Source organism: Simochromis diagramma, unplaced genomic scaffold (genome assembly GCF_900408965.1).
Source record: "Simochromis diagramma unplaced genomic scaffold, fSimDia1.1 OVJJ01000293.1, whole genome shotgun sequence".
Taxonomy (NCBI): Eukaryota; Metazoa; Chordata; class Actinopteri; order Cichliformes; family Cichlidae; genus Simochromis; species Simochromis diagramma.
Window position 1 is genome coordinate 24,151,871 of NW_024386801.1, and position 23,379 is coordinate 24,175,249.

General features: G+C 39.9%; 2 protein-coding genes across 2 annotated transcripts in view; both read right to left on the reverse strand.

The window, feature by feature from the left end:
* Positions 1–9,203, reverse strand: part of has3 (hyaluronan synthase 3) — a 25,772-nt gene extending 16,569 nt beyond the window's left edge. Inside the window, exon 1 of the mRNA XM_040026701.1 lies at positions 9,193–9,203. The gene's annotated coding sequence lies outside the window, so the exon portion shown is untranslated. The remainder of the gene's footprint in view (positions 1–9,192) is intronic.
* On the reverse strand, positions 1,094–22,193 carry tango6 (transport and golgi organization 6 homolog (Drosophila)). Its single transcript, XM_040026700.1, has 18 exons — positions 21,770–22,193; positions 20,557–21,197; positions 20,234–20,350; positions 19,826–19,970; positions 19,435–19,541; positions 19,032–19,194; positions 18,891–18,958; positions 18,106–18,218; positions 17,340–17,516; positions 16,440–16,566; positions 15,568–15,768; positions 13,628–13,771; positions 12,257–12,742; positions 10,476–10,533; positions 10,238–10,396; positions 5,720–5,871; positions 4,263–4,376; positions 1,094–2,072 (listed from the first exon to the last, which is right to left on the reverse strand). The coding sequence occupies exons 1-18, from the start codon at positions 21,819–21,821 to the stop codon at positions 1,896–1,898; spliced, it is 3,201 nt and encodes a 1,066-aa protein (XP_039882634.1). The 5' UTR covers positions 21,822–22,193; the 3' UTR covers positions 1,094–1,895.
* Positions 22,194–23,379: the final 1,186 nt, after the last annotated feature.

Consider the following 23,379-nt stretch of genomic DNA (forward strand, 5'->3'; position numbering starts at 1 on the left):
GGCCGGGCACACAGCTGGAGGGAGGCAAAGAAGCCCCCCAGCCAGGCTGAGAAGACCCACAGCAGCCACGGTCGATCACAACCCCGGTGCAGAGAGCCCCCTCCGAGGTTACAAATGATCTTCTTATGGCTTCTGACAGTGGACTCATCTCCTTCAATGAAACAAATATGTAGGACTGCTTTCTTCCATTTGCCTAGCATCTAGTGACGCTAAAAAAACTAGTTCATGTATTTATTCCTTCTAGGCTGGACTACCAGGATGTCCTAAAAAGTCCCTGAGTTAGGGTTAGTATTTATTTATTATTGACCTTATAGTACCGTATCACCCCATTAGAGCACTTTACTCTCACACTGCAGGCCTACTTGTGGTTCCTAGAGTATTTAAAAGTAGAATGCGATGCAGAGCCTTCAGCTTTCAGGCCCCCCTTCTGTGGAACCAGCTTTGAGTTTGGATACGGGGGTGACCGTGGTTCAGGGGGTTGGGAAGCTCATCTTGTAACCAGTAGGTTGCCGGTTTGATCTCCAGCTCTGTCTGTCCTGGTTGTTGTGTCCTTGGGCAAGACACTTCACCCTACCGCCTACTGGTGTTGGCCAGATGGCGCGATATGGCAGCCTCGCTTCTGTCAGTCTGCCCCAGGGCAGCTGTGGCTACAACTGTGGTTTGCCTCCACCAGTGTGTGAATGTGAGAGTGAATGATAGTGGAATTGTAAAGCGCTTTGAGCGTCTAGAAAAGCGCTATATAAATGCACATGATTGTTGGGGTTTTCTCTGTTTTCTTTGTATTATTGTAGGGTCTTTACTTCACAATATAAAGTGCCCTGAGGCAACTGTTGCTGCGATTTGGCGCCATTTTAAAAAATTGATTTGAATTATTTTATTACTATGTAATTGTAGCATATTTCAATCAGAATTTGGATTCTTCCTCTCTTGCAAATTTCTTCTTTGACAATCTCAATGTAATTTTTTTTGTTTATGATAATGGCCTCCCATACTTTAGAAAGGCCCGTGGTAGTGAAGTGGAGAGAAGTGCAAATGTGTGATAATGTGTGATAATGTGCAGAAGTTCAGGGCAGTACTGTGGCATGAGGTTTTCTTTGGGCTTAAAGTTTTATAGTTTTTGTGGTATACAATATGAATATTATTTAACATCTTCATGCGTGCTCAATCATAAGGAAATCCCAAAAAGTAGATTCTGTTCATCTGGTTGTAGCGTTTGTAGTGGGTGGTGGTGTTTAGAGCTGCCTACCAAAGGGGTTGAGGATCGAAGCCAAAAACTTTGAGCTGTTATAGGTGACCGAGTTGATCATACAGACAAAGGGTCTTTTCACGTTCTTACAATGCTGTGATTGCAGCCATTCCCAAACTCTGTGTAAATTGTACTCATGGCCATGGTTGTTAATCAGTGGTCATGACAATTTGCATATTAATGATCAATGAACTGACCTCACAGTCCATTGTTCATTAAAGGGTGCTAGTTTCAGTCATTGTGCAAATGTACTGTTTATAAGATTGGGGAAACCTGCAGTCAGCTGAGACTGAAGAAGTCACTTGGATGAGTGACGAAACGTTTCTCCCACTGAAAACGCTACGTCCAGATGAACCGAATCAACCTTTTTGGGATTATTATTCAACATTAATATATATTAAAGTCAGTATTATTACAGTATTTAATTCACATAAATCTAAAGTTAAAATATTTTTCATATTTCAAATCACAAATCACAGAAAATATGCTTAAAAATTTATTGTGGAATAGGGTGGTATGCTAGGTCACAGTCCTTGGTATGCATGGATGTAGGATTTTCTGCTCTTTGTGGTCAACCACATTTCTGAAGACTTAATCCACATTACATGGAGGCATAAATTGTAGTGCAAAGAGCCCACGGAAATTAGTTCTATGGTAGGACGACAATCTTCTTCTCCAGCTTCTGCTCAGGGAAGATGAACCTCCTCATTATGTCGTCAAGCTCCTCCAGAGCCAGGTGGGCATGAAGCACGGATACCTCATCCAGGTCAGAGTTAACCACCCATTTGAGAGCTCGGTACAGGTCCAACAAAACATCACTGAGAACCTGGAGGAGACAGACACTAATGAAACTTTGGAAAAGGTGACACTAAAGTGACACAAATGTGGGGGTGCTGAGTTTTCTACCAAGTACATTTCATACAATATGACTCAAAACACTCCTTATCCTCCCATACACTAAAAAAAAAAAAAAAAAAAAAAAAAAAGCATAATAGTAATTGGTTACTTAATAAAAAGTCTGCTTAACTGAACTACATTCATTTTTTATTTGTACTTCAACTATTGTTCATTCATATTTACCGAGCTTTAGCATGTTTATTTTAGTTGCCTTTTTTGCTTTTTTCTATTAGACATTATTTAAAGTATCGTCAAATTCAAAGCCAAGGAAAACTTTATTTGTTGGTCTCAACATTGACCAAAATATATTGTTTCCAGTTATATTACCAATTGATAATTGCCCTGAATCCAGACCCTTATACTGTAAGGCAACTGCTACCTTGGAAAATTGCTTAAAGTAGTTTAATCAACACAACAATTTTTACATAAAGTGGGAACCAGTTTACATAAAATCTGGAATTTTAGATTTTAGATAGATATAGTTATTGTTATAATTTGGTTTAGGGTCTGATTAAATAAAGTAGGAACACAGCATTTAGCATTTCTAATTTACCTTGAAAACTATGATTAAAAAAAATAATGTTCCAGATTTCAAATGGATTCTGTCGTTGGGGGAGGTGAGGGGGGGTTAAACAGTCCTTCTGGTTTCTTCCCAGTCTTGTCTTCCAATAATGTCACTGTGTGTCATTAGTGCTGTGCAGCTGGTGTCACCATTCTCCAGCTGTTCCAGTAATTATACAACCTGGACTAAGTCAAACAGCTAGCCACTTCACTGGGGTCATGACAGGTGATTAAAAGCTATATAACACCTGATCCAGCTTTTTACATACAATTAGCAGCAGCTACTACAGCTTTAAAACCACCAGCCTATTATTATTAGCTCTATTTCATGGCTTTGATCAGTTTGGCCATAGACAGAGGAACTGTAAGGATGTACTGTGCTGATTGGTTCTTATGGGTTGCTAGGTGGGGGTGGGGGGTTCTGTGTAAGAAACAGACCCCAGGACTCTTTGGTGTGCTTTTGTTGTTTCATCCTGAGATATTTCTAGTTAGTTCTCTGACTGTTTCCCTGCTTTCACGGTTTTCCCTGGATTTAGTTGCTAACCAGCTTGCTGGTCTAGTGAATCACCTGTGTAGCTGACTCAGTCTATTCTCCACATAGTTCTCATTCACCATGCATACACCTACAAAACCTAACATTAAGGCTAACAGATGGATTTTTCCATTTCAGTTCAGGTAGACAACAATGAAGAACCACTTGCAGCTAAAAAGACAGAGCGAAAGTGGTTAAAGAAATAAGTTTTACGTCATGGTCCCTCAGTCCTCTCTGTGCGACTTCACTGGATTTTATTTTTATCTCTCCTCTCTCCTCTGCCTGGTGCACTCCAAATGTACCTCCTATCTCCTCTTCCCCACCTCTTTTCCTTGACCTCGATAAAAACGTCATTGATGAAAACGGCATCGAGGTCAAGCAAAAGTGGGTAGGAAATTTGAAAAGGACTTAGGAAACGAAAAGAGCGTGCCGAGAATAAAAACGACCTTACATTAGTCTCTCATTAACAACATGATGTCCGGATGTTGAAATGACAATATGCAGGATGTGGAGAAAATGGACTACAAAACATGGAAAAGTGTTTGCCCCCTTCCTGATCTCCTATTTTTTGGCATGTTTGTCACACTTAAATGTAAATATTAGAAAAAGCTAACAGCCTGACCTCAAACTGAAGCGTATTTGCACATTTGCAAGTGTTTCACTTTTAGGAGAAAAATATTTAAATGAGTCACGTAAATGTTAATTAAAAAGTTTAAGGCACACAATTTACTGCAAATTGCATGCAATCAAACATGGAAAAAACAAAAGAAAACAAAAAAACGTGTAACGTAAAAACAGCCCAGCACTGTCAGAAACACCCCTTATGGAACTGTGTTAATATCACAATAATAGAACATTCAATAAAACATTTATTCACAATAGCACCTTACGCGGGTCCCCAGTAATACACCGACCAAATATGAAGTAACATCTCATCTTAAGGTCTTCTGGCATTAGGTTTAGAAAACTGAATCCAGTGCTTCCTAAGACATTTTTAAAAATACCCAGTGAGCCGTGAGAGTGTACCTGTGTGCTTTTGTCCCCAAGACCACGGAGCAGCGACGCAATAACGTGGACAGCAGCTCTCCTCACCTCTGCCTCCTTCTCCGTCTTTATCAGTGACGTCAGACAGGAGCTAATCTGCACAAAAAACAGAATGCAAGATGTTCTTTTTAGCACTTTTCCAGCGTTTTGCTGCACCTGTCCCAACTTTTTTTTAGTCATGCTGTTGTCATCAAATATGAATCGAGTTATTTTTCATGAAATAGTCAAATGTAAAATATTGCATTCCTTGTCCAATGTATCTGTTCCTATTTTACACAAGTGTCCCAATTTATGGGGAATTATATTTGTACAAAGTGTATCCACGATAGATAATAACAGTTAATAATGCTTTAAACTAACAAGCACAGATAACACAACTGTAGATAACTGTGGAAGCATGGAGTCTCACATTTCAGAAACACAGAAAATTATTTTCCCAATTGGACTTAGTGCAGTTTGATTTATTTTAAATACCTACCATCTTTATCTTGCACAGAGCTGCTGTAACTACTCTCAAAATATTACCTACCAAACCAAAATAATCACAAATACATCTGGTTGGTTATTGCAGCCTTGCAGCCTGGTTGAAAGAACTGGTGTATTTTCAGTATTTTTGTGAGTTTTGCAGTTTTCATTTCAGTATCTATGTAATATTACAGACATGAAGTCTGTTAATTTAACAACATTGAAAAATTACAAAGAGTTAGTCACTATAGAGCTGAGCTGTGCATCTCAGGACAAACATTCAGTATATTTAGAGTGAGATGTGTTTGTGTGCTGCAGACATATACAGAGGTGGCTCATTCATGCCAGCTGGCTGCAGCATGGAACCAACATGTCAGCCAGTTTACAGAGTGAAGTTAAACCAAAGTTCTTGAAAACCCACTTGTTCAACTCAATTATTTTACTAATTATCTTTTCACTGTTTCTATTGTAAATTATTGTCCTGTGTTTACATTGTTCCATCTGTTGTCCTGTATGAGGCTTGAGTTATAAAATGCTGTAAAATGTTTATTTGTAAAATCTTGTTGGTTTTATTTTTGTCAGTTGAAGCTGTACAGCTGTTTGTTTGATTTGGTGACTGGACTGAGAGTTCTCTATCTTTTCTACTCTCCAGGAGCACTCAAAGCACCCATTCATACAAGAATCATGCTTTTCTATCTAACATTCACAGACGTTCATACTCGATGGATGCAGCAGAGAGCAACATGGGGTTAGCCCAAGAATATCTGGCACGCACACTGGAGCAGCCTGGGATCGATCCACCAAACTTCTGATCAGTAGACAACCCGCTCTACCTCCTGAGCAACAGGAGTCAGATGAAGCCTCTAGAATTTCATGCCATTTAATTTATACTCCAACAATAACCTGTTTTTTGCTTAATGGGTTCTTAGAAATGTTAATGTGTTTATTTTCTATTGTCTATTGGTTAACCCTACCTCTTGAGCTAGTGACCCCAGGGAATAGTCCAGTCTCTGACAGATTTCCCCCAGGTTGGACAGACTGCTAGCCCGGATGCTTTGGTCAGGGTCTCTGGATTCTCGCAGGAAGATGCCCACCAGAGGACGGCCAAGGTGGGGAGCTAGTTCTCCTAAAGGAGAAACATCAAGCAGACAGGTTAGATCTAAGGCTCCATAAAACTGACCATTTATCAGAGGATGTCATGTCTGTGGTTCTCTAGGTGATTGTAGTCATCTTCTGTGGAAAATACAATATATGGACAAAAGTACTGGGATGACCTCTTAATATTTGATTTCCAGATGTATAAAAAATTAAGCACTTAGTCATGCGGTCTGCCTTTAAAAACATTTGTTAAAGAGTGGGCGAATTGTAAAGGACTCAGTGAATTCAGGCATGGTACTGTAATAGGATGCCACCACTGCAACAGTCAATTTGTACATTTTTTTCCTTCTAGATATTCCACGATTTACTGTAATCAGTATTACAGCAAAGTGAAAGCATTTCAGAACCACTCAATCACAAAGTGGGAGCCCAAGTAAAGTAACTGAACAGGGTCAAAGGGGTTTCTGGTTACGTCATAAGTTATGATGTAGAGTTCACAGAGCCAGTTAGATTTGTCGTATCCAGAAACAGACACCTTGCACCTTAATGATGTTAGCTTGTTCTACAATAGCCTTTTTTCAGCTCAGCTGCTCTCACTTTATTTCCATCTTTCACTAGCCGGTCACAACTAGCTTTAACAGACTCCATGAAAGAGAAATGCATTTCTTGCTGTTTTAGAGTCCATACTTGTATCAGTGTGTCTCAACTACACACATTAATATTCAACATTGGTAAAGCTGGTAAAACTGATGCACTCCAACAAATACATCTGCACGTCCTCTTCCTGTACATCCTGATAAACATCATGTTTTGAGAACAGCAGCTGGTTCAGAGCTCTTCCCTTTCAGTACATGTCCTATCACTGGTTACTATGAGACTTCACAGGACTGTGCAAGGCCATTAAGCCAGCCACAGTTAGCAAACCAAACATTCATTTATTAAACATTTGCTCAACCAGGCGAGTCAATTAAGAGAACTTTCTTACTTAAAAACGATGGCCTGGCAAAAGCCAAATCTTGGCCAGTCTTGTGGGAGCATTTTAGCCAAACAGAGGAGCTCTCTGGGTGCCTGTGCAACAAACTGAATCTCGATCCAATCTCTCAGCAAGGATATAAACCATCTAATTGTCCCAGAGAAGTGGTACGATGGCAATCTGGCACAGTAAAACAGAGTGGGGTGGGGGGGGTTCTGTCAGGAAAGATTTTTATACACAGGGTTCCTTCTGATGGGGATCTGCAAAGAAAACAAGCGTGCACTGTGGTTTTTGTGTGGCTGTGATGACTACAACAAAGTAGTCACTTTTTTACCCGTTTCTTAAGGGCATGATATTCAGATATTGTTTATCTGCTGTGGATAGCTTTTAGACGTGACGCTTCTTTTACCCTTCACTTGTCCAGTTTCCTCAGTTTTTTAAGGACACACAGCACACCATGCAGACGTGCCATGTTTTACCAACGTGTCAGGTGGTTAGCTCTTTGGTCAGCACTTTTTGGTGTGAAAATGCCATTTCCTGTTTTGTACAGCTTTTTGAGTATGTTGATTATAACTAAATCGAATATTACATCTAGGGCTGCAACGATTCATCGAGAAATTCTATTATAAAAAATTCTTGTCAGAAATTATTTTCTTCGATGTTTCATTTAAGGCAGGGGTGGGCAACTCCAGGTCTCAAGGGCCGGTGTCCTGCAGGTTTTAGATATCACCCTGGGTCAACACACCTGATCGTTGTGTTAAACAATGTAAATGCAAGAGTGTCACCCACATTTGCAACTAAAAACAGACCTGTGATACAAAAATATTCAGAAGCAATTATTAGAAACCTGATAACACAACAGCAGCAGTGATAATGATGCTGGTGTAGTTTAACGTGGAGCCAGAGTCTGTTTACACACCGTGAAGAGCAAAGAGGCGGAGCCGTTACCGACACACTGAGGCTCAGGCAGCAGCGCTGCTCCCGTAACCACCTTTCAAACCTTTACTGGGGAAAACCTAGCACGAGCTCCATCCACACCATTTGTTTTACACAGTGAAAAATCTGCAGTAAGCCTCCAGATGTTTTAAAATATGCTGATGAACTGTTAACTTAATCTGAGAGCATGTTTAAATTATACAGCTTATTGAAGGCTGATGGCAGCTGTCCTATTCTGTGTAACAGGGGCGAGTCTAAAGGGGGGCATGGGTGTACTAGACCATGTTTCAAGGATTTCACGAGATTATTAAGATTAAAAGTGAAATAATATAAAATATTGTATTCAATAAATTGCATTTAAAAATGTGAACTAAAATAAAATAAAAGCTACTTTCACAAGCCAATAAAGACGTACATGACAAGTGAATTATTGTTAATATTAATTACCATCGGTCTTCAGCAACACAAAAACTTGCCTTTTATTAATGTCAAAGAGGTCGAGTACAGGTACATTTTATGCCTTAGTTTATATGGTGTATATATCTTATTTCATTCTAATTTTAAATAAGATTTTTCATAGTCTGGAGGCTGCAGATGGCTCAGGTCTCCTGGGTCTTTCTCTGTCTGCCTCCTAGACACAGTCAGTGTGGCTTCTTCTTCCATCATTACCAAGTATAATTGGTGTCACACACACACACACACACACACACACACACACACACACACACACACACACACACACACACACACAAGATTGTGGTCAGCTGCTGCCTTCTTGTATGCGTTTTCTTACAGGTGCAGCAGTTAGAGACTAGAGATGGCACGATACCACTTTTTTATGTCCGATACCGATATCATAAATTTGGATATCTGCCGATACCGATATGAACCCAATATAGTGTGTTTTTTAATCAATAAAACTGTTTTTCTAATATCTTGCTGCATTGTGTATAAGTTCATAGTCAAGTTTTAAAAAACAAAACACTAAAGCTATTCTGTTATACCTGTATTCAAAAAATACACTGCACCCAAAATGTTTCATAGTTCAGCAACACTCATCAAGCTAATAAACTTAAACCTGCACCATCCTCCCTATTCTGGTATTTTAAAGAGTACTTAGCAGAAATATTAAGCAACCTAACTAATAGGGTTGCAAACTCCCAGCAAAAAAAGGGAACCACCCCTCACCCTCCACCTCGTGATGCTTAATCGACGTAATCAATTTTAATTTAATGCACGTGTAAAAAAAAAAAAAAAAAAAAAAAAAAAAAAAAGCACAGAAATCAATTATTTTTCTACAATAATTCAATAGATTCAACATCTTTCGTCAACAGAACAGCAGACTGCACAGATGGTACCTTCCCAAAAGTACTATAGCTTACTAGGGTATATTAGACTTAATAGTTCCTCTATACAATAATGGATTTCTATACATTTTACATCAGATTAAAACTGGGTGTAAGATTCAGATAATTTATTAAAAGCTAGATGTTTTAAATGAGAATAAGAAAGAAAATATGTCTTTGTGCCCCCCTTTCCCTGTTAATGCCCTATCGGCCCCCCTGGCTAAACTTTGCTAGATCCGCCCCTGCACAGTTACCAGCCGTCAGCTACGTAGAAAAAGATCCTGGTGTAGAAAGTAATATTAAATAAATTCTAACAACAGCTTATCAAGCTTAAACGTGCTGCTGTTGTTCAGCCGCTGGTTTCCTCTTTATGGTGCAAACTGGGCCATAAACAAACAAGAGAGACGGACTCGCGACAGAAAAGCCGATCAGCTGATCATTGATCGTTTCATGATTGAAGTAGCAGCAGGAGAGGGAGGGTGAGAGAAGAGGCAGTCGCTCCATAAATCGGTTGTTAAGCTTAACGCGGGAATGCTTTACAAACATTCAGAGATGAACTTACACACTTGCTTTACTTCTCTCTGGGATAACTTCCTCGGAGATGAAATGCCGGGCTGGTAGCGAGGCTACAAATGCTCAACCAGACCGCCGAGAGGTCTGGCAAGCCACAGCCGCTCTATCGCGTGATGCACACTGCTCCGACGTGCTACGGTTATGAGCCGAGTTACGCCATGTTGCAAGTCTTCTGAGGTGCTTTTGTGATATTTAATGGATCGGATTACATTTTTTTATTTCTCTCTGATATCCGATCCAGTAATTTAGGTCAGTATCGGACCGATACTGATACGTAATATCCGATCGGTCCATCTCTATTAGAGACACATAGTGTTTTTCCACTTGTGCTCTGTCTTGCTATTCTTATCTTTTGACCTATTTTCTTTTTTATATATACAGAAATAAGATGAGTTTATAGAGAGTCTATAGAGCTCATCAGAGAAAAAAGCAATGTTGTCACAACAGTGCGTTCAGATCCTGATTCAACACACAAGAGCACACAGCACTGACAGACATGAAACAGAAGCAACAACAACAAAGTAACATCACAGCATAACTGTTAAGTTGAATCTGATGATGCTCACCCATGGCCCTGCTTGTCCTCATCAGGACCTCTCCCACTTTAAGGCGGGTTTCCACGGAGCGCTCTTTGTTGGAGGAAAGGAGGGAGGGTCCATGTTGGAAGTCTTTTAGGAGCCTTTCCAGTATTTTGTCAGGGTAGGAATCAGCCAATGCAGCCAGACCTAAAGACGGTTTATAACGAGTCCATCAATCATCAGCAGCATCTGAATACTTCAACATTGGGATGAATCATTAGATTACCTTGAATGGCTGACAGGTAGACGAATGAGTCTACATGCTCCAGGCTTTCTAAGAAGAGCTGGAGAAAAATAGACCATCAGTATGATTTATAACCACATGGTCTACTGTGTAAAAAAACACACAACACATCAAAACACATACAAACAGCAGAGCCAAGAAGAATACACACCACTCCATACATTAATCAAACAAACAACATTTTAAAAAACAAAACAAAACTGTAGTTTCAGTTAAAATAAGGAGAAAGGACAGTACACATGAAAAGTGACCTCTAGAAAACTCAACTGTGTGACAAGGCAGAAAAATCAATAAAGGGGGGTTTTGCTGAAGGATGGTTGAAGGGGGTGGGCTTCTGATCAAATAGAATAATGCATTAGTTGGTATCTTCTCTTACCATCTTAACAAGCCCCAAGAGCTCAAAGCTCTTTTGAGCTGTCTCAAAGAGCTTCAGCTCCCTCATTTATTATAGAAGTCTCAAGAGACAAAGATATTGCCAATGCTCACATTTTTTTGAAACAATAACACACTGTGACAGATTTTATTGTATGTGTGCCAAAAAAAAAAACAAAAAACAAAAAAAAAAAAAAAAAAAAACACACCAGATGAACATGGAAAAGAAAAAAAAATCCATCTAAAACTTGACAGACTTGAGAGCTGTTCACAAAAGCCTAAACAGAAATGGGCTCAATGGAAGAGTAATGTCAAGAAACCATTATTAACCATAGGAAGGGAAACTGGGAGGAAAAGCTATGGTACGCTAAATTACTCAAGAACTGGGCTGAGAATCAGTGACAACTGGTTTTTTGGAGTAAAAGCTACGTTGGCTGCTCCCCTGCATGATTTGGCAAAGCTTCAAGCTGGATGCCCTTCCTGACATCAAAGCAGTGACCTTTCACTTGCCAAGTGAAAGTGTTAACTAGTACACCATGGGAGGCATAACAGGTCTTATGGAGTGATATAATCTCTCCAGTGTGTCCTGGGTCTGCCCCAGGGCCTCCTCCTGGTGGGACATGCCCAGAACACCTCACCCAGGAGGCCTCATTGTCAGATGCCAGAACCACCTCAACTGGCTTCTTTCGATGTGGAGGAGCAGCGGCTCTACTCTGAGCCCCTCCCGGATGGCTGAACTTCTCACCCCATCTCTAAAGGAGAGACCAGCCACCCTTCAGAAGAAGCTCATTTCTGCCGATTGTATCCACAATCTCGTACTTTCGGTCACTACCCACAGCTCGTGACCAGTTTAAACAACTTTTAATAAATTACTTGACGCAGTTCCAATCCTCCTAGCAAAATACATAAAGAAATGAGGGGTAGCTGAAGACCTTTGTACAGTGCTGTAAATGGTAAAGATACTGGTTCTTATATAATGATTTTCTATTTAATGTCTAAATGTTTTTTCTATTTAACACTGACATACAGTCACACTAAGATGAACACACTGGGAGCAACTAATGCTTCAGTATCTCACCCGCTCTACACAGGCCACTCCAACTCCTGTATACTATATGTGTGGATAATCATTTATTTAATTTTGAAATAAAGTACTTGAATCAAATTAATCAAATTTCTCTACCTAAAAATTTAATTTATAATTGTGACTTGCAAATGTGAAGAACATAACATCTACTCAACTTGACAAACAAAAAGAAAAGAAAAGCCCAAGTTTAAAAAAAAAACAAAAACAAAAAAAAGAACAGAACAAAAAAATGAAAACACCAAAAAAAGCCAAAACATATTTAAAACAAAAAACAAACAAACAGAGCAGCTACCAGGTAACTTACCGTCAGGATTTTCTCCTGCGCCTGGATGGCCTCTGGGTTTCTATGTTGCACCATTTGTGTCAGTACCCTCAGGGCGTACGCTCTTGTTGGCACGTCTGGGTCACATGCCTCTAGCAGCCAGTCAGAGATGGGCTTAGAAGGAGGGCAAGAGTCACTGGAGCCAGAGATCTGTCCTTCACATCCTGGACTTATTCCTGACCCTCCAGAAGATGCTGTAAGTCTTTCATGGCTTTGGGCAGGTTTATGTGAGTCGTTTGCTTCACCTTTCACTACATTTTTTACAGCTGTTTTATGGTTTCTGGGGGGCGGTGCGTCAGTGACAGAGATAGCCTCACTGCTGCTGTCAGGGCGGTACGCCCCGTGAGTGGCAATGACAGCTCTCAGGTTGGACGCTAGCTCCTGAATAATCACGTCAGGATGCTGCTGAGAGAGTATCTCCAGAGGTGGCAGCAGCTTTGACATCGACAAGTAGTCCTCCACACTGAACTGTAAAGTCAAATGTAAGGGTTTCTTGAGAGTTTCTGTTATGCATTTACTGTTATAAAGTGTGTTAAAGTTCTAAAACTTTGTTTTTAATGTTGCTTTAATGTTCTTCAAAAAACAGATGTCAAATTCTTTGCACATGTACACAGAAGTACGTAATAGCTAAAGCTGGAATTATACTACCTGATTAGATCTCCATATGACAGGCATATGTACATCATCAGAGTCTCAAAACGTTCCTTAAATAAAAATTCTAAATGTTTTTTTAAAAAGCTATCTAGTGTTATGTAAGGCATGATAGCAGATAAGCAGCAAGAAACAGAGGGATGCATTTTGTAAAACAAAGTCAACATATGAACATCACAGGTTTAGAATGACTTAAAATTACTGGCGACCACCGGTGCTACCTCTCAGCCTCTTAGAAGACACGCCTATGGTATCAATTCAGAATTCTTTATCTCCTTTTTCTCAAGTTATTGCATTCATTAGATTTTCAGGAAAAAGTGACCTCTGAGAGGTTGAGGTCACTGAGATTTGGACTCATCTGAGATATTTAGTAGATATGCCCATATTAACAATTTGAAGCTCCTACATCACCTTTTATGGTTGGAGGTAATTAAAAACCTTTCTTAAAAACCCCCCAAAACAACAAAATAACAAACAACTACCGACTGTAGCCGTCTATAAAAACACATAGAAAATGACCTTTGAAATTTAACTGAAGCTGCTGTCTTGAGCAAAATTAATGCTCAAGACCTGCAGATACTCTCTTATTGTACAAATATAATGTATAATCAAAGCTACAAAAAATGAAACTACAGAACATGATGAACTGAACGTGAATGAGCCACATGCAGCAGAATGGAGTTATCAGTCACTTGTGCATACCTGAGGCTCAGACAACAGCGCAGACACCAGACCCATCCCCATTCTCAGTGTCTGGCTCTCTGCTGCACTGCCAGCATTCAGCCCAGTGGTCTGATCCAGGCCCGCACAGGCCCTCTGGAGCAGAGACATCATAAAGTCCACAACCTATAACAAACCCAGACAGGGGTCAGTTGCTCAGTGATGAAACATCAGGGAGGCAAATGCAGAAAGACTAAAAACAACAAAAGCAATTTGAAAAACCGAAGTGACAAAATTCATTTGAAAAGGGTGAAGTGCAAAGATATTAGTAAGCATAGGTGTATATGATTGTAACAAATACTATCATAAATAACATACTAATAAAGTACTAGAATTTATACCCAAAGCTGAAAAATAACTCTTAGATGGATTATTTTTACATTTTTTCTTTTTCCTTTGAAACTTCTAAGAAGTTTATGCTTCACTGTTGGGAAATAAAATTATAGTATTTTTTAGCCTTTCACTTAGTACAAATGAGCAGAAATGAGTGTCTGTGTGTTGCACCTGTGCAGTGTGTGGATGCATCTTGATAACCAAGCTTCTCAGCATTGACCAGTAATTTAGCCCTCTATCTTCTCATCCAAGCACAGCACCAAAAACTAACATGGTAAGTGTGGTGAGGTCCAAAAATGTGAACTCCAGAAACTGATGGGTAATAAATGTGTCCTTTCACCTGACTTCAGGTTTTGTGTCTACAACTTTGAGGACTGCACATATTAATATTGCTTTCGGTTCGATTGCATGAAGAACGCTGCATTAAAGTCCCAACTGCTCCAAAGCCAGTAACAGCCCTCCACTTGTGCCGTCAACTGACAGTGACAGTGCAAAACTGAAGTCATCTGCTTTAGGAAAAATGACACTGAAGACATCCATTCTGTTCCTTCTGTCTAGGAGAAACTAAATTACATATATCGAATCAATTCAAATCCAATCTGGTAATGGCTTGCTGTATAAATGTTGTGTTTGGTCCAGAAGGTCCAGACCAGAAGCTTTATTTGAGAATTCAAGGTGACATTTAACCAGCATGGCTACCACAACATGCTGCAGCACAGCTTTGATCTTACTGGGAAAATCATTAATTTTTCAGCAGGAAAACGACCCCAAGGTGAGTAAGGTCTGTCTGAGCAAGGAGCAAAGTGATGGAGTGCCGCATAAGATCTCATTATCTCCACTCACAAATCTTGTATAGAGCGAAATTAGTAAAAACAAAGATTTACATGTGTAAAAAAAGATTCACAAGGATAAACTAAGATTTTAAAATGTGTACAGTGATTAGTGTTTACATTTTGAGTACTCACACACGCATGCTTGGATTGATACACTAATACTGAGCAATAAAAAAAAAAAGTTAATAGTGACAGATTATACAGGTGACAGAGATGGAGTAAAATGTTGGTAGTGGTAAATGTATGTTTTCTAGTAGAGGGGTGATCAGTCGTTCTGCTTATTTAGAAAAACAGGAATTCACAGGAAGTTGAATTCCCCGTTTCCTACTAGTACTTGAACAAACATTATATTACTGAAACATTGAGGAGCCTCAAACCTCATCTACACATGTGACCTGTGTGTATCGTGCACACATATTTAAGAATCCGTAAATGAGCAAAAAGAATGTCAGAAATGTATTTATTTTTTAAAGACATCTGCATGCACAAGAAGAGTTTTGAGAGCAGAAATAATCTGATTTTTGACATTGACCTTAAAAATGTGTGTGTAAATTATCAACGTTAACATTTTCACATAAGCAATTGTAAAATACTGCTACATGAGTTTAAATTGCTCTCTTTTAGCGTATAGACTGGTACACTCATTTGTGCTCAAAATATATACACAATCATTGTCGTACTTTACACCTCTGGATCACATCAGATCTGTATACCTTTTAAGACTAATTTCAAGCGTTTCTGTATGTCTCCACCCACCTGTGTTGTTTTTCTCAGTAGATGAGCGTGCTGCAGGGACTCAACCATCGTAGCCAGTACATGAAGCAAAGCCAGTCTTTGGGCTTGTTTCTCAGCTCGACCCAGTAGCTGCTGCTCCACTTCCAGCAGCGTCATGGCCGACATGTCAACCTCTTCTTCATCCTTTGTTTCTTCATCTGCAACGGCCCAGCTGGTGAGCTCCTACAGAAGGAGCAAAGTTATCTGAGGTTGCTTTCTGTCACAGAGCAAACACTAATATAATCTAGACATAAAACACTCCAATTCCCAATGACAACTACATAAAATTATCAATTTCTACTGAGGCTGATGAAAGCTCACATAAGCACTATTTATGAGGTTCAGTTCTTTTAAAACCGATCCATATTTAAATGAAAATGGCCAAAAAAAGAATATAAATAAAGCAAATTAAAACATTTTGTTCTGATTTTCACTGCAATATTTGGTTGTTCAACTAATTACATTCATTATTCTTTCAGGAAATCAGGAATCAGGAAATTGGAGGACATGTAAGAGTTGACTTGGATCGTTGACTGGTACATCTTGGTGGGGTCCTAGGAGTGGGGGCTTTGAGGTCAAGGTCAGAGGTCACCTTGAAGTCGAGGTCACTTAAATTCAAACTCAAAGATTTTTAATAGATGCACCTACGGTATGAATTTCAAAATCCTATGTTGCCTTGTTATCAAGTTATTGCATTCACAAACTTGGGTTTCCATGCCACCCGCCCACCTGGCAGGGTGATAATAATATTTCATCAGTCATTTAAGACTGAGAGGTAATGATTGAATGCTGGAAGTAACCCTCACTTTTGACCATCATAGGTCAGCAGTCTATCCTCGTGCATCCCTGTTTACCTGCAGCAGGTCAAGGAAAAAGTCTCCTGGCAGATCACAGTCTTTGAGCTCAGCCAGCAGGTGCATCAGACACTCCACTCTCCACTGGTCCCCTGACAGTCTCTCATATATCTCATCATCTTCATCACTGGGAAACAGCATCAGAAAGAAAATAACATATTTAATATACTACTCTGCTTAAGCATTATGTTTTTTTTGGACGCCCCATTAATATTTGGTTAAATAAAACCAGTCATTATAAGTGATCACACACATACATCCCTCATTATTCTAACTTGCCCCACTTTTAAATCATCTCCCTTATGAGATGATATGCGATTTTCAAATACAGAGGCAAACTATGTTTCTTAATGCTTAATTCTTCATATTGACAACTTATGTGAGCATATAGGGAACAATATAATGAGATTCTAAATATTATATTACTTTGGACCTCTGACCTCTTCTGCAGGGCCAAATACTGCCTGTGTTTGCATTGAAAGAATAAGCTGCCTAGTTAGTTAGAAATATACTATAGTATAAAATTATATAACAAGCTCAAGTGGTTCATGTACAGTTATTTACCAATTAATACCAAATGTTCATTACCTATTTGTGCACAATGTTTGAAAGCAAAATAAAACAATATTCCCTTAAAACTAAACACTGCCTGTCAGCTTTGTGCTGTTCGACTGCTTCTTGTTGTTTGTATACTGTCGACACCTTGTGGATCAGACGAAAACCAAAAACAAATTCAGATTTTTGCAAGTCATTAAAGATGTATTAATAAACACTTAACTTGTAAAACTTGAACATTTTACTTGTAATGTAACATTTTTACATTGCTGTGCTTTTATTTTTTACTTTAAATTAAGGTTTTTAATACTTAGGATCTGTCATCTGTATGTTTAACATCATTACCTGCAGCTCTCTCTGCAGCTAAGCCTGGCCCCTCCTTCACTGCCAGCAGTGAAGTGGAAGTTTGCTGCCACCTGGTTATTCCCTCTCTGGAGGCCTGAAAGCTGCCTCAGCATTGACAAGGCTGCAGACATCTCAGCGTGGGTCAAGTACCACAGCAAGATCTCCTGACAGGGGGCGCTGTGGAGCACAGAGCGCACACAGGTAATTACTGTGTTCTACATCCAGTATCAGTTTAACTTTTCCAACAAAATTAGTGACTAAAAATGTTTGTTGAGCAGCATTTTAATTGTGATTACACTAAGACCAAAACTGAATCCTTCAACCCTTTCTTCCAAAATGGTCAACTCAGGTTTAGAAAAAAAGAGTTGGTCAAAGTATCCAACCAATTAGCAGTGATCCACACGGCAAAGGGTAATATTATTGTAGCCGCATCCATTACACACTCTAAGGCAGCGGTCCCCAACCCCCGGGCCACGGAGTCGTTTGGTACCGGGCCGCGAGCGTTGAGGCTCAGGTGTGAAATGCATGCTTTTCAGGGTTTTATCATTTTTTTTAGCGTTATTTTATTATCAGTTTTATGGTTAACTCGGTTTTCCTGGGTCTTTTCACGTGTGTTATGCATAAAACTTATTTTTTTTCGGTACTGCAAAAAAGATTGGGGACCGCTGCTTTAAGGCATAAATGCATTTAAATACACAAACTGATGAAAAAAGCAGCTGAAGAATGAAACAAAGTTAAATCGCAGCTAAAAACAGAAAATGTTTACCGGAGGTGAGAAACATTCTTCTTGGTAAAACAGAAGAGTGTGAAGATAACAGGAAGAACTTCTTCTAGAGCTCTGAGAAGAGAAGCTGAGGGAGTGTTTTCAACCATGCAGACCTGGCAGCAACAGGAGACACAAGACAAGCATCAAGTAAACAGCACGACCAGGATTCACCCTGTGAAAGAATTCTGTTTATCAAAGCCACAAGCTGCAGGTACAGGCATGAAATCAGCTGATGGTTCTTTTTTAATGACATTTCATTCAAATCAATTTATTCAAGTTCTGCAGTTTTCACTAGATACTGTTACAAAAGTTAATCTGTGGTCTTCGTAAATGGTAAATAGTCTGGTTCTTATAATCACACCTTTCTACTCTGAGCACTCACAGCGCTTTACAACTTGCCTCATTCACCCACTCGCACAAGCACTTTTTTCTATGCTACTTCAACGCCACTGAGAAGACATGTCTGACTCAACTGCAACAACAATTCAATGAAACTCAAACGCAGGTTACTCAAAGACCACAGTTCAGCTGGATTAAAGCAGAATAGGAAGAGGCAATACAATAATGCAGCATGAGTAGGCTGGCTAAAAAAATGGAATACACTGGACCTAGTTATTAGGAAGATGCTGGATGGCACATTCAGAGATCATCTTGATGGCCCTATTCTACTCCACCAACATCCTCAATGCCAGACACATCCTTCCCAAAGAGCTCTGTTAGATGAAAGAAATTCACTCCTCTTACATTCCTGCTTTTACATGTCTGTAAAGACCTTGCGTCCTCACCTTGCATACATCTTCCACACACTGTGTCAGTTCTGACTCTTCCACAGCAGTTTGGGAATCACACTCACCTGGAAAAATATATATATATATTTTTATCTCGTCATATTATGACGTAGAGATGAAGATGGTTGTGTTACTGACTGGGGATAGTGGTGCAACGGTGCAGTGCAGCAAGCAGAGGGCTGAGAAGGTACTTTTTGGCAAAGCTAGATCTTTCTTGCACCATAAAGAGCACCGCCCTGGTGGCCACAAGCTGGAATTGACGGGATGTCAGCTTGTCTTTGAAGTGCAGGAGTTCAAGGATCTGGAAAACAACACAAACAGCAAACAAGCTGATTTATTTAAACAAGAAATGTAAAGAGTATATAAACTAGACAGAAAAGTGAATAAAGAAAACTGGTTAAAGCAAGAAGGAGTCCATAAGGACAGCGTTAGCTTTAGCTTATGGTTAGGATAAAGGTAAGGATCAGTCAAATACTGATTAAGGTTGTGTAACACAGGTGACTGTCATTGTGATGTACTCTCCACAAACACAGGGGATGACCTGAGGGCAGATGTGTCTGAAGTAGGCGTCAGCTGAGGCAGACTGCTGAGGGCAGGCAATGAGGATCTTTGCCACAGCATCGCATTTCCTCCAGTCTGACTCACCCCCTGAAACAGGACAGAAACAGTGCGTCTATTTGGTTGGAACCACAGACATATATTGGCACAATTGGCATCACCCACTGGTCTCTGGACTTTGTACTTGAAGGCTTTTTGCTGCTGTGTTTCTAGAGCTCACATTATCTTCTGGCAGCATTTTATATGATTCAGATTTCATAGATGAATTAGTAATCACAAGCTGGTGATACACCAACCACAACATTTCCACTTCTTCATGATGTGCTAATTCTTTTCAAAATACTGTACATGATGGCTGAAATTACACTTCTCACCTGTGCCACCCTCCAGAATTGCTCTGATAACAGCCTGCACACCACTGGGCTGCATCAGTCGCTCAGACAGCAGCTGACCACACAGACGCCTCAGCCAAGCTGGAGCCCTGGAGCTGCAACCACTGGAGCTCTGAACTGGACCAGACTGAAAGGAAGGAGACATCTAAAGTGAGACCTCTGAAGTAAAATATTTATTATTATGTGAAAAACAAACAGGCTTACAAAGATTGAATAAGAATAAAAAACATGACCTACACAGCAGCCCAAATGAATTGATCCAATGAGGAAATCAGAACAATAAGCCTTGATGAAGTTTGTCTAAACTTTGGGGTGATTTCAAGCAAACAAATCACCATCCAGCAGCACAAATTTATATTTGTCAAATAAAAACCATGCCGTCATTATCACCTGTTTGGCTCCTCCTTGGAGAATAAGGAGCTCTTTGATGACAATCGGCTGGTACACTTTTCCAAGGAGGGTCTTGAGGGTCTCCTTACATGTTTGACATTCCTCAGCACTGAGCAGCTGCATTAAAAAAAAAAAAAAAAAACAATAAAGAAGAATGAAAGAAAATTAAAATAGTATCTTCCAGAGAGACTGCTGGGTCTCAAAAATTAAAAACAAAAACCCATCTCCCACCCTGCCTACCCCACTATTAAGTCAGTTACGTCATTATTCCCTGACATTTCAATTTGTGCAAAAATGATCCTGACAGTGAGAACAATAATTACCTTTTCATCCTTGTGGTGTGGCATGTATCCCAGCTGGCATATTGCTGCAATAATGTCTCCCAGATATCGGGTGAACACGAGTGTGGCAAGAGATGATAACTCTGCCAGCTCCAACAGGACCTTAGTGGTGGTAAGAAGGCGGCGTGCCATTCCAGACACCGGGCCCACATGGACTAGTTTTTCCACCATGGCTCCAAAAGCTGACCTCCGTCCTAGTGGGACACCCACTCCAGGGGCCAAGTATGGGCAGAGCCCCAGACAAACCACAAACTGCAGAGCAGCTCCGATTGTCTTCTGCTGGGTGATGCTGAGGATGTCAGGGGCTAAAGGTGGGGCCATCTCAGGGGTACGACTTTTTGGTGCCAAGCAAGATTGATCCTGTTGGAAACGCTCCAGTTCATCAGAAAGGTGACGTGATAACGTGAGTAGCAGCAGGAGGCATTCCTGGACAAAAGCCCATGTGGCATCATCTGTATCCGCACAGAACCAATCTGCTGTTGCCTTAACCTCCTCCCTTAGCCTCTTCACAACCTCAAAGTTGCTCTCCCTTTGAAGTTGCTCCAGGAGATGGGCCCGGTTAGCCCGCAGAGCTGCCAGAAGGACCTCCTGATGTGACGGTTGAGCCTCATGTGCAGATACCTCTGCAGACACACAGAACATCACACTACACAAAACTTCTATACAACACTATAAACCTTTTTTAATGAGAGAAAAATATTAAATTCAATTCAATTCCGTTTTATTAATACAGTACCAAATCACAACATCAGTCATCTCAAGTCGCTTTATATTGTAAGGTAGACCCTACAACAATATATAATAATTGGGCTTGTTTTCTCTAAACATCATAATATACACATTAAAAGTGTCCTCAAGTACATCTGTCATCCTTTTTTACTTTTAGGGGTACAATATTTTGAAACGTTTAGCTTCCAAAATCATAATCATAATTATATAAGCAGGTATTGGAGAATAAATTAAAAATTATAAATCAACTTGGGTTTTTTTTCGTTTTTGTTTTGTTTTTTTGTTTGTTTTTTGACAAATCACCAGCTGTAGCCATAAACCAAAGACGTTCTCTACCGACCGTGAGACCAAAGGCAAAAGTTAAGACAGCTAAAATATTTGCTTTATATTATTCAATGTACTTAACCGATGTGCTTCCGGAATACATGCGTTTATTTAGATTAACGCTGTCAAACAGTCCACTTACCTTTAAGAGGTCTGGTGAGGATGTTTATCGCACATATAATCGCGGAAGTCATTTGACTTTCATACAGATTACAAATTTTACATTCCAAGTCTGGGTACGACTTCAGCGTTTGATTTAAAGTAAGACAGAATAAGCTGATCGTCGGATATAGACGGCTAAGGCTATTAAAAACATTTCCAACGGGCGCCGAAATAAGACGTCAGCACGCTCCTTTCATGGAATTGGCTGGCAAGTAGCGATGGGTCGGTCGCGAACGAAATGGCTCTTAGATCCGATTCTTTGAAGTGAACGATGCGATCCGACTCCTTATTGGGAGTCGTGGGTTTGTTTGTTTTTTTTCTCCTTCTCCTGCCCTCTCTTTCACTTTTTTTCGCTTCACGCTGCAGGTCACCCTTGTGTTTGCGCTGAGAAGAGATGGCAAAGAGTCTTGCATTTGCGCCCCTCCCCCCAGCGCTGAGCTGAGGGGGCAGGGCGGTAGTTACAGTCATAACAGCACACAACAAGAGCAGGAGGGAGAGGGAAAGAAAGAGAGCCGGGAGCAACAAGAGACAACACCATCACATTGGAAAGGTACAGTAAAGAAAATGAGTGACACCAAGAAAAGAAGCAAAGTCTGGAACCATTTCAATCTTATTGACAAAACAAAGGCAGAGTGTAGAGTCTACAAGAAAAGGATATCATATAGAGCCGGCTCCACAAACAACATGCACAGGCACCTAAGAACCATCAGTGCAATGGGAAGATAAAACGAAGTCAGTTGAGTGTGATATTAATATTTCTAAATGCCAACGTTCCCCTTAATTAAAGATCTGGGCGTTCCTTTTTTTTTTCCCCCCTTTTTTTCCATATTTTAATTTATATTTTATTGTGTTGTGGTTTGCAGTGTTTTGTGTTGCTTCAGTTTATATTTGTTTAAAAGGAAAAAGCTGAAATATTTAAGTAGTTAAAAGTTGAAATGTAAATAGTTGGTTTTTGTATTTTATAATTTATTACATTTTGTGGAGTGAATAAATAAAAGTATATTTACAGTGGCCCCTAGAGACAAAGCACGTACAAACTCCAAAACACAACGGAAGTGCTCCAGGATGCTAGGGGCTGTGTTGAGCTTTTGTTACCTAGTGGCTACACAAGCCAGGAAGTACCAACAATCGGATTGGGTGTGTGGTAGTAACAGGTAAAAGAAGAGATCTCTATATCTCTAGATATATCCATAGATATATCTATGGATCTATCAATATCGATATATCTATGGATATATCTAGAGATCTAGATCTCTATATCTATAGATATAGAGATATATCTCTATATCTATCTATATAATTTCTAAGTGCTTTGTAGTTTTGGACGCATTTCGTCTCTAGGGACCCCCATAAATATTTATATATAAACATACATAAAGAAAACCACGTTTCTTTACATTACTAATTCCTTTTGTGCATAATTGTATATTGTTGTTGGTAGTTCAAGTAACAAAACAACCTGAAGAGCCGGTTGGGAGCCGAAAGAGCTGACTCTTTAGTGAGTCAAGCCGAAAGAGCCGGTTCTCTAAAAAGAACCGGAAATCCCATCACTACTGGCAAGTGCCGGAGGGTCGTTCCCAACAGTGGGTT

What these genes read in the sequence shown, in the direction of transcription:
- tango6 (XM_040026700.1), bottom strand. Translation starts at nt 21,821, where the DNA reads ATGACTTCCGCGATTATATGTGCGATAAACATCCTCACCAGACCTCTT. An exon ending in AATTCTGGAGGGTGGCACAG is followed by an intron (nt 19,542 to 19,825) that starts GTGAGAAGTGTA and finishes GTCCTGTTTCAG; the next exon opens with GGGGTGAGTCAGACTGGAGG. An exon ending in CTACCTGTCAGCCATTCAAG is followed by an intron (nt 10,397 to 10,475) that starts GTAATCTAATGA and finishes AACCGTCTTTAG; the next exon opens with GTCTGGCTGCATTGGCTGAT.